The sequence below is a fragment of the Esox lucius genome, chromosome 9 (assembly GCF_011004845.1).
Source record: "Esox lucius isolate fEsoLuc1 chromosome 9, fEsoLuc1.pri, whole genome shotgun sequence".
NCBI classification, from domain to species: domain Eukaryota; kingdom Metazoa; phylum Chordata; class Actinopteri; order Esociformes; family Esocidae; genus Esox; species Esox lucius.
This window is the reverse complement of record NC_047577.1, coordinates 14990675-15001519: the sequence shown is the minus strand read 5'-3', so window position 1 is coordinate 15001519 and position 10845 is coordinate 14990675. Positions and strand designations below refer to the sequence as shown.

The following is a 10845-nucleotide window of genomic DNA, read 5'->3' as shown; positions in this document are numbered from 1 at the left end:
TAGTACCACTGATGAACTTAGGGAGGCGCTATTGTTTCGATAGAAATACTTCCAAGCATTGAAAGAATCATCAGGCTTGGCTTTAACGGCTTTAACAGCACCGCTAACTCAAACAACGGCAACAGCGGTGACAACACCTGCACGTTGTGGTAGAATATATTTCGCTAATTCTTTGTCTTTTAAATCCAAACCCAATTGCCATGCATCTTGGTACTAAATGAAAGACTGTGAGCAAAGGCTAAATCAATTGGGTTTTCTTTTTTAGTTTTTGGGGGGTTCCAAGACATAGCATTATATTTGTTTGACAGCGCACCCTGTTGGAACTGAACACACCGTGGAGACATGGAGAAAGAAAAAGAGCGAGAATCGTCAAATCAGTACGGGTCCCTGGAATGCACTAAATGGAATACAGAGAATTTCAAAAAAGGTATAAAAAAGAATTCTGTTTTGTGGCAATTTACCTTTAATTGTATGATAGGAAAACAGGGTTTCTGAAATGTGCAGATGTTGATGGTGGGTCATAACGAACGTGTACAGGTGTTAGTCACCGGCTGTGGGGTGCCTGACGTAAATCAGTGTTCGCTTGTGCGCGCGCGTGCCTGCATGTGTACTTGTGTTTGTTCTTGATGGAGCCTGCCTGCGTGTGCGCGTGTCACAGTCGCTCACACGGGTTACCCAGTTATTCAGTTAATTGCAACCCCAATTATAAATGATGGACCCCGACCAATAAGACACGACAGGGCAGCGGGAATTGCGGAGAGCATCGTGAATGTCATTTTGGCAAGTCTAATTGCAGAAGGTGTTGTTATCTTGCCACTTCATATCATAACATCAGCAAAACTCTCCGTTTTATTCTCCATTTCAATGAATTCAGCAAGTTAAGCAATGTGTTTGCTTTACTTGTTGAATTCATTGAAATGGAGAACAAAACGGGAGAGTTTTGTTGATGTACACACACACGGTAACTATGACACTTTATTCTGTTAATTATTATCATCTTTCACTTGTAGGGCATCACTGTAATTCCTCAAAATCTCTTTATCTGTCTTTCTATCTGTCCTCCCCTCCTCCGTTTCCTCTCTCCTCACTGCCGTCCCTTTCTGCCCCCCCTCCCCCCTGCCCCCCCCTTCTCCATCTCACTCCTCCTCCTTCGTTCCCTCTTTCTCTACCTTTGTTGTTAGTCCATCACTATGAATGACATGTAGCTCATTAGGTAGACACTCGCGAGAAGAAAGATGGCAAATTGAGACTTGATTTAAATCGCGCTGTGAGGGCTCTGATGTGTTGAGACCAGGGGGCGTAAAGCAATTATAGACGTGAACATGATGCTATGCTAAACCGTATATGCTTGGTGGATGCTGAATGCAAACGTGTGGTGCTCCTAAAAACAACAGATCCAGCAGTTAGCAGTGGCAGTGTGCTAGACGCTCTCTCTGGACTTCTCTTGGGGGGGGGGGGGGGGTGCAAAAGATTTGTGCAAGGAGTTTGAGCAAGAAGTTTGAGCAGGCCTGCGGATGAAAACCAGTTTAGCCGAGCAGGTGTGGGGGTCACTCTTGAGTCCACCTCGCAGGACAGAAATCGCGTCAACAAGAGAGCCTCTGCAGAGGAGTTTCCCCTCCGGTATTAATCTTTATTTTCTATTTCTCGCTACACACACGCGCGCGCGTGGATCCACACACACCCGCTATTTCCTCTCATCCAGTTCTGTGGATGACCCTTTCTCCAGTAATTCTCTGATCTCCCTCCCACAGTGTGGGGGTGTGAACAAGCCTCCTAGTACGTTCACGCCCGGCCGACCTCCCGTGGCCAGTCATGGTGATGGCGGTCAGGGTAATCGCTCCCGAAGGCTGGGCAAACAGAGAACCTCTCAGTGATGGCTTTTGGGAAGCCTGCTATGACATTTAGAAATCCCAGCGTTGCTTTTGATGTCCTTAAACGGGGGGAGTGAGTTGAGTTTGGAATGATCTCTCAGGATGAGGGCGTGAGAGAGGGGCTTGGTTTTGAATGGAATTCTTATCCAGTGTGTAGTAAAACAATTTAAAGAGTGAGAGATTTACAGACCGGTCTTTGTGATTACGCTAACCCCCCCCCCCTCCCCCCCACATACACACACACACACACACACACACATTAGATAAGCTGTTCATAGCTACGGTATCTGTCCTTTTTGTCTGGCACAGAAAGCTCAATGTTTTGGCCCTTTGAGATTTTGAGGCTCCAACACAAGGCAATGGCAGAGAGATGAGTGGACGTGAACTGCTTGCTGATAATCGTCACACTTTTTTTTAACTTGATCTCTTTCCCTCTCTTGGTACAAGCCTGAGGTCACAGAGCGCGGTCAGCCTTGTTAGAGTACAGTACATATCCTCTCCTCCTTTTACTGTCCTCTGAGGATGTTACGTCTGATTCAGTCCCTGAGGCTGTGCGGAGAGGAGAAAGGGATATATTGCACCCTCTCTCTCCCTCTCTCTCCCTCTCTCTCCCTCTCTTTCCCTCTCTCTCCCTCTCTATCTCTCTCTATCTCTCTCTTTCTCTGAATGTTTTCCCCTCTGTTTTAATTGATACCTCCAGACAAAACAACACACATTGTATCTTGTATTGTACATTGGACATGTTTGTCCCACATTGAGGCGGAAGGGTGTGGTCATCTTCCGAACGGTGGCGTCGGCCGGGCCGCACATAGAGCAGCTAACAGCTAGCAGGGGAACACGATCCCAACCAGACCGGACTCAGAAGAGATGGACTGCCTGACCAGGTGAAACCGGCTGGTTTCGGCTCGGTGGGGTCCCTTGTACTTCCGGGGGGGCCCAGAAGGCTTCATCCTCCGGGAGCATGGATCCTCCGTCCGGTGCTGGGGTCCGACCGGGAACACCTAATCTCTCTTTTGGCTCAAGCTAAACCATGTTGTGGAGGTGGATGCTGCTGAACGGTTGATTTCACAGCTGAGTTAGAACTTGATTGCGAGACTTCATTGGAAATGGGGCTGTTCAGAAAAGCCACAGGAAATTCTTAGGTCTCACATACATATCATCCTAAATGCCCCAACGATTGTTGTAGAGTAACAGATTGGGCCAGAGAGACCAACTACTGTTAGCGTAGCAGGCTGAGATGTGGCGAAGCTTATACTACATTATCATACGTTATAATACATTATCATGCATTATCTACAAACCCATTTAGTAACAGCAAGTTCAAATGGAATTGTTGGACAAGATATCATGGAGCAAAGGTTAACATTGTTTGGGACAATTCATTGTTTTAGCCCAGTAGGCTACAGCTTGTATGTAATCCCACGCTGGTTAACAAAGTAGCAAGCACACGTTATGAAGAAAGGAACAGCTTGGCAGTGTGTGCCCCACATGAATAAATAAAACGGTGCATTCACAAGTGTGTATTTGGATGTAATTCTGCTAGGTGTTCAGTCCTCCTGGCGACCGGCTTTGGCAGTGTGATTCCAATAAGTATGTGTTTATATTTTCATTTCCTTTTCTTTGTGATTTATATTCAGCTCGGAGCCAATTGTAATCTCTGGGGCTGTGGAGCCAGGTAGGAAAGCAGCGGTAGACAAAGGCACGCGGACACACGTATGCACGCACACACACACATACACACAAACACATTCACACACATACTTTCGCTTGTTTCACTAACTTGCCTCCTCTCCCACAATGGGGAATTGGGGAAAAAGAATTGTACACTGAGGCTCAAAAGTGGTTTTAAATGTCTGTTTCTCCTTTGGTGTTTCAGTAATGCTAAATTATGTCTTTAACTGCAGTGCAGTTAAGCCCATATGAAGGCACATTCCTGACGTGTTTAGTTTTGAAACGAATCAATTGTTGAGGTCTTTTTTTCTGGTTTCTATAACAAATAGCTCTCGGTTTTTCTCATTTTAATGTGCCTGTAGGATTATGTTCAACACCTTATACCGTGTCCTCTCATAGTGGACTAATGCTTATGTACAAGAAAAATCTGGTTCCAGTCTCTCTAATCTACAGTACACCGCTACAGTAGAACATATTGACATAATTGTGTGCAATGCATGATGATTAATCTTGTCGTAATGTAATGTCACAATGTTACTGAGCTGTAATAATCCAACCCCCTGTCAGCTTAAACATTGTCTGTGTCCACTCAACAGTCACAGAGTGGATGGGAGATTCAGAGAACTCTGGAAAATAGCACACCGACACACACACACATTCTCTAATTAATGTCAGTTCAGGCCAGAGTGTGTGACTGTGTGTGTTGTGGGAGTCAGACCAGCCCTGCCTGATGCCAGCCCAGGGGTTTTGTTCTGATAGTTTCAGTATTCTCAACAAAGCAGCCTGTTATTTCTCACTGCTTCCCCGGTCATTAATTTACATTCAGTGCTTGGTGTTGGTTGTTGTCCGCATAGTTCCTTCCTCTGTGTTACTGAGGACATGCTGGACAGTTTAACTGTAGAAGAGTGACAAAGGTTAATAGAAACACTGAGCCTTTTTTTTTTCTGACCTTCTCTCTGAGCAGAAGAAGACATTGTGTCCATGGCGGATTCCACCATCACTATAGATGACATCGAGGGAGAGCTCTTGAAGATTGACCGGATACGAGATGTGCTGGTCAGGAGGGAGTCAGAGCTCAGATACATGTCAGTGTCTTACGTCTTCCAAACCTGTCAGTGACATCCCAGCTATCCCCCAATATCAGATACATGTCAGTGTCTAACGTCTTCTAAACCTGTCCGTGACATCCCAGCTATCCCCCAATATCAGATACATGTCAGTGTCTAACGTCTTCTAAACCTGTCCGTGACATCCCAGCCATCCCCCAATATCAGATACATGTCAGTGTCTAACGTCTTCTAAACCTGTCCGTGACATCCCAGCCATCCCCCAATATCAGATACATGTCAGTGTCTTACGTCTTCTAAACCATCCCAGCTATCCCCCAATATCAGATACATGTGTGTGTCCGAGGGTGAGTTGGAAGAGGGAATCCTCGTCGCCGGACGTGCGGGAGGAAGAAAGAACCGAGCGAGAGGACACGACGAATAAGGGAGAGGGAATAAGCAGACTGCTAAGGGTTTGAGTGGGCGAGAGGAACTCGGGAGGATGCAATGCGACAGGGTTACACTAAAACCAGGGACCCCTGTGTGTGCGTGGGTGTGCACCATATGCACGTGTTTGTACTTGTGTGTTCACAATTATGTACACACTGTTACAAGGGACAATGAACAGAGGGACCGGAGTGCAGAGGTGAAAACTCAGGTTATCATAATGCTGTACCTCTACTGACGGCAGAGCACAGTAACCTACTTCAATTAACTCAGACAACACTGCCTCGCTGCCTTTAATGGAGACAAGGAACGAGCTGTGATTCGTTTACAGCCCGAGGCGTCGATACGCGGTAATCAAATCAGCCTGTGACTGTGTAAGTAGGCAGTGGTTAGTGTAATGATTCCTTCATAACGCCTATTCAGTAATACCACCTCATCATAATCTGTAATCAGATCAACGTTTATTAAAACCTCTCTTTCAAAAGAGAAAATAATTAATGAATCTGTCTCCCACCAATCAGAAACCAGGCACGGCTCGGATTGATAAATAGAAATCCTGAAATGATCCATTTTGTTTAATGTCAAAGGGTTCATAAGGTCAAAGCTGTGCCATCTAAAATCCAGGTCAGTTGAGAACTGATCTTTGATGCACCAATCCTGCAGCATCAGGCCTTTAGTTGAATAATAAAACCAGAACTGACACTTCCCTCTGGTCCTTTCAGTTAAGGATAATATATGTTGAGTATTTACTATGAAAATAAGGCTTAGTCTTTGAATCCCGTCCTAACAGCGAGGAAACAGAATCACTTCAGGCACTGACCATCGGTGGCTGTTTCTGGAGTACAGCTGGAAGACTTACCAGACCACAATTCAGTCAATGGAAAATATAACTGTGCACTAAAAAGCTCATTTATTCTCCTTCTGATTTTTCATTGTTTCATTCCCTCCCATTTTCATAATGTTGAATTGGCGATAATGGCCTGAGAAACAACTCAGTTGAAGGTGAACACGTTGTCCTGTCTGGATGTCACCCTCTTTGCTCGGCTGGACCCCCGGGCCCTGTCAGTATGCCTTCAGACACCCAGGCCCAAGTTGCAATGGTAGAATTGTACTTGGCAGTGACTTAGACCATTGTGCCAGGTGTTTCTTTCCAAAGTAATTTCAGCAGATAGGGAGAACATCGAGAGAAATAATCAAATATAACTGAGCTAATCTGCTGACATCTATTTGGATTGAGCCTGTTTGACAGGAAACATTTAATAGAAAAATAATGAATAGAACAGGAGTTTTCATTCAAGTAAATGGCCCTACATTGTAATCATTCTATTTCAGTATATTTAATTCTATGCAATCAAAATATGCAACAGTGTAAGACAGGGAGGAAGAGCAGGTAGCTGGTAGAAGAAGGCACTGACATAGAGGGAGGTAGTGAGGCAGAGGGGGGTAGTGAGGTAAAGGGAGGTAGTGAAGTAGATTGAGGTAGTGAGGTAAAGGGAGGTAGTGAGATAGAGGGGGTAGTGAGGTAGAGGGAGGTAGTAAGATAGTGGGAAGTAGTGAGATAGAGGGGGGTAGTGAGATAGAGGGGGGTAGTGAGATAGAGGGGGGTAGCGAGATAGAGGGAGGTAGTGAGATAGAGGGGGGTAGCAAGGTAAAGGGAGGTAGTAAAGTAGATTGAGGTAGTGAGGTAAAGGGAGGTAGTGAGGTAGAGGGGGTAGTGAGGTAGAGGGAGGTAGTAAGATAGTGGGAGGTAGTGAGATAGAGGGGGTAGTGAGGTAGAGGGAGGTAGTAAGATAGTGGGAGGTAGTGAGATAGAGGGAGGTAGTGAGATAGAGGGGGTAGCGAGGTAAAGGGAGGTAGTGAAGTAGATTGAGGTAGTGAGGTAAAAGGAGGTAGTGAGGTAGAGGGGGTGGTGAGATAGAGGGGGGTAGTGAGGTAAAGAGAGGTAGTGGGGTGAAGGGAGGTAGTGAGGTAGAGGGAGGTAGTGAGATAGAGGGGGGTAGTGAGGTAATGGGAGGTAGTGAGGTAAAGGGAGGTAGTGAGGTAGAGAGAGGTAGTGAGATAGAGGGGGGTAGTGAGGTAAAGGGAGGTAGTGAGGTCGAGGGAGGTAGTGAGGTAGAGAGAGGTAGTGAGATAGAGGGGGGTAGTGAGGTAAAGGGAAGTAGTGAGTTAGAGGGGGGTAGTGAGGTAGAGGGAGGTAGTGAGGTAGAGAGATGTAGTGAGATAGAGGGGGGTAGTGAGATAGAGGGGGGTAGTGAGGTAAAGGGAGATAGTGAGTTAGAGGGGGGTAGTTAGGGAAAGAGAGGTGGTGAGTAGAGGGAAGATGTTAGGTAGATGGAAGTTGTGAGGTAGACAGGGGTAGTTAGCTAGAGGTACATAGTGTCGTTATGTTTAGCTGAGATAATGAGATAGAAGGAGGTTGTGAGATAGATGAATGAAGTGAGGTAGAGGGAGGTAGAGGGAATATAATAATTAATTCTCTGAGGAATGTTGTAATTTAGATTGCTCTTCTTTTGATCCCCCTGAGTGATGCAGGGCTTTTACATTCATCATTTTACTTTCTGTAGGATGGATGACATTCAGCTGTGTAAGGAAATCACTCGACTCAAGAAGGAGCTCCAGAAACTTGTATCCATACCAGGTACAAGCCACTCTTACATTGTGTGCCCAAAATATATTTATTTGTAAAAAGGCATGAGCTTTTTTGTACTGTAGGCTACAAAAAGAAAGTTACTTGCTTAGTAAATTAATTAAGCAAAACATCAGTTTCAGGAAGTGTGTCTTTAGTGTAATCACTGTTCCAGCTTCTTCTGGGTTCCTGAACAACCGACGACTCCTCAACACGGAGTGTGTGAAAACTTCATTATTTCTTTCTCTTTATTAATTTATTTTACATTAAACCTATGGAATAAAATATGAGATTCGTATTTACTGCGTATCGAGAAAATAACTGAGAATTGTTACACTTGGCATTAATTGCATTGTACAGTGGAGTGTAAAGAGGCAAATGGCAGACATAAAGGAAGAACAATACCGCTGTATGGCAGTCCATTTAGAAATCATTCAATCAGAGTTCACGGCAGGAAGTGTGTCATGAACACAAATACCTCTCTCTAATCGACAGCTATCTCACATACTCAACTGCCCTGTTATGTCAGCTAATTGTCAGTAACCATGGACTTGATCCGTTGCTCAGTCTGTCAGGATCTGCTGAAAGAGCCCATGCTCCTTCTCCTTCGCACTATGGAGTTTGCCTCTTGCTGCGAGACTCACCTCCAGTCTCACAGCAATCTCCTGGTCCCAAAGAAGCCCTAGTTGGTCCATGTCTCCACAAAATAACAGAAGAAGCTCAATAATGTCCAAGTTAAGCAGTTAAGTTTAGCAGTTGGTTGAATATCTCAACTCCCATGATCATGAAATAGGTTGTTAGCTTGAGTAAAAGATCTGGATATCAAAATCAACATTTTCAGACCATCACGAAAAAGGCCCTGAACGAGGCAGCAGTTCAAAATCCACCACCAACAAAATCCCGCATTTACTTCTGATCATCATGGTGCAACATTTTGTGACATAATAACATATGTTCTCCTACAGACAACGTCAAGTCCAGTGAGGACAGGCAGAAGGAGGAGGAGCTTCTTCAGCAGATCCACAAGCTGGTGGAGACCCGGGATTTCCTCGTGGACGATGTCGAATTTGAGAGGCTGAGGCAAGTGTGACGGACCGCGGTGGCGATGTCAGGCTTAACACTTGACCCAACACCGTGACCAGGAGCCAGACAATCACACAAGTGTGGTTCAACACACCCAAACCACATTATTCTATCTCTCCAATTTCCTCCCTCGTTCATTTAGTTGCCAGTGGTTTCCTGCTAGAAATACAAGCTTTTGACTCAGTTACAAAACCACACCGACGTCTTGATTATCAAATGTTCTTACTTTTGGACTAAACACGACATGTGTTTATTTTAAGAGTGTGGGGAATTGAGTGCGGGGGAACCATAGAGCTTCTCACTGCACACATGCATTTGTTAGGGTCTGGTAATAAGCAAGATGTACTGTTCGCGAGGCTCTCCTTTGTTCTGAGCTCGGCATTCTGGGTGGTATAAGGCAGGAAGTAGAAAGTGACGAGGTGATAATTAATGGCTTTTGAGGTGTGTGAAGACACCCTGAAGACAGAGCCAGAGGACATGGTGTCTGTGTTCCACTCATCCCACTGTCTCCTCCTCTACAGGGAGAAAGAGGAAGACAAGGAAATGGCTGATTTCCTCCAGTCCAAGTTTCCCAAAAACTCAATGAAGAAAGGTGTGTGTAGTCATACTGATTGGTGTCATTTCCCACTGAAAAGGCATAATTGCATGTCAAACATTTTGCAGGGATTCATTTTGATAAAAGTCTGTGACCTTGATTTTATGAAGATTTGTCAAAGCACCATAGTTCGGCTCATTTTTGAAGTACAACCTTTTCTCTTAGACCTCTATTTGAATATAATGAAGAATGTATTTTTTAAATGATGGCTTTTGAACAGGAATACGTCTTTGCACAGACACCAGTGAATATACAGTACCAGTCAGAACACCTACTCACTGAGGGCATTGCTTTAGTTTTCCATATTGTAGAATAATAGTGAAGACATCGCACTGCGAAGACAGTTTAAAAAAGGTAAGTTGTTAAGGTTACTATTAGGCTTTGGTCAAGGTTTAGGTCAGAGTTAGGGTTAGGGTTAGGTTTAGGGTTAGGGTTAGGTTTAGGGTTAGGTTTAGGGTTAGGGAACATGGCGGTTGCGGGGACTTCTCTCATCTCTGCGTCATTGTGTCGACTATGCTACAGCGCCACCGGTTATCCACCTATTTCCACTTCCACATATTCCCTCACTGACTCCGCCTCCTCAACAGGCCAGGTTCCAGCCAGTAGGCTAACGTCCAGGACCCAGCAGACCTCCTCCCCCTTCTCCAAGACGGGCCTGACCCTCCTGAAGGAGTGCTGCGGCTTCACCTGCTCCATCATGTAGGCCCTGCCGCGGAGCCTGAATTTAGCACCCCGGCGTGTGAGTTTCAGCTTTTCAACCCGAGAAGGACTTGAGGCGCAGGCAGACGACGGGCCAGTCGAGATTGTTAAAGGCGAGGCTGTGGACGTGGCCGGGGTCGAGGTTGACGGCGTCGCTGTGCATTTCATCCCCCAGGTCTACGACTCATCTTCTCTGGCCTGCTCGTCTGTCTTTCCCTCTGCTCTCTATCTCTCCGTCAGGCCCTTTGTTTTTTGTCCGCTTGTCGTTAGGGCTCCTATCTGCTGCGCTGCTTCGGTTTCATTTTACACCCGTTGCCCCCCCCCCCCGCCCCCCCTCCCTGCCTCCTCCCCCCTCCGCACCTGCATTGGACTCCTCTCATTCATCATAGTCAGGCCCCATTCCTACACCTCTCTATACCCCCCCCCCCCAGCCTCACCATAGTGTCATCAATGCTGTCAATTCTCCAACACATGTCCAGTGAAAAAGTGGTAGAATTAAAGGTGGTCAGACTAAACAAGAAAAAGCCCAGCACCCCATGGAATCTATCCCTTCATGCAGGTTATACAGTATGGTAAGCAAGAGCATGCTATCAAATAACTAGCAAAGCTATGTTGTTAAATATGTTAAAGGTTGCCTTCCCAGTGTCGATATTTACGATGCCTTTACTGAGCAGTATTTGGCCCATTGAAATGTCTCGATTTAGACACTTAGCTTAATTTATGACAGTCTATCCCTTGATTGTATCCTATTTAAGCCGCATTTAGTCTCCTTACATCTTTTAGATTTCAAATGACTGTAGTTTTCAA

At 45.5% G+C, this 10845-nt stretch overlaps 1 protein-coding gene across 1 annotated transcript; it reads left to right on the top strand.

The window, feature by feature from the left end:
• Nucleotides 1-120: 120 nt before the first annotated feature.
• On the top strand, nt 121-10371 carry pik3r6a (phosphoinositide-3-kinase, regulatory subunit 6a). Its single transcript, XM_020049501.3, has 6 exons — nt 121-427; nt 4507-4627; nt 7600-7673; nt 8627-8741; nt 9266-9336; nt 9927-10371. The coding sequence occupies exons 1-6, from the start codon at nt 343-345 to the stop codon at nt 10040-10042; spliced, it is 582 nt and encodes a 193-aa protein (XP_019905060.1). The 5' UTR covers nt 121-342; the 3' UTR covers nt 10043-10371.
• Nucleotides 10372-10845: the final 474 nt, after the last annotated feature.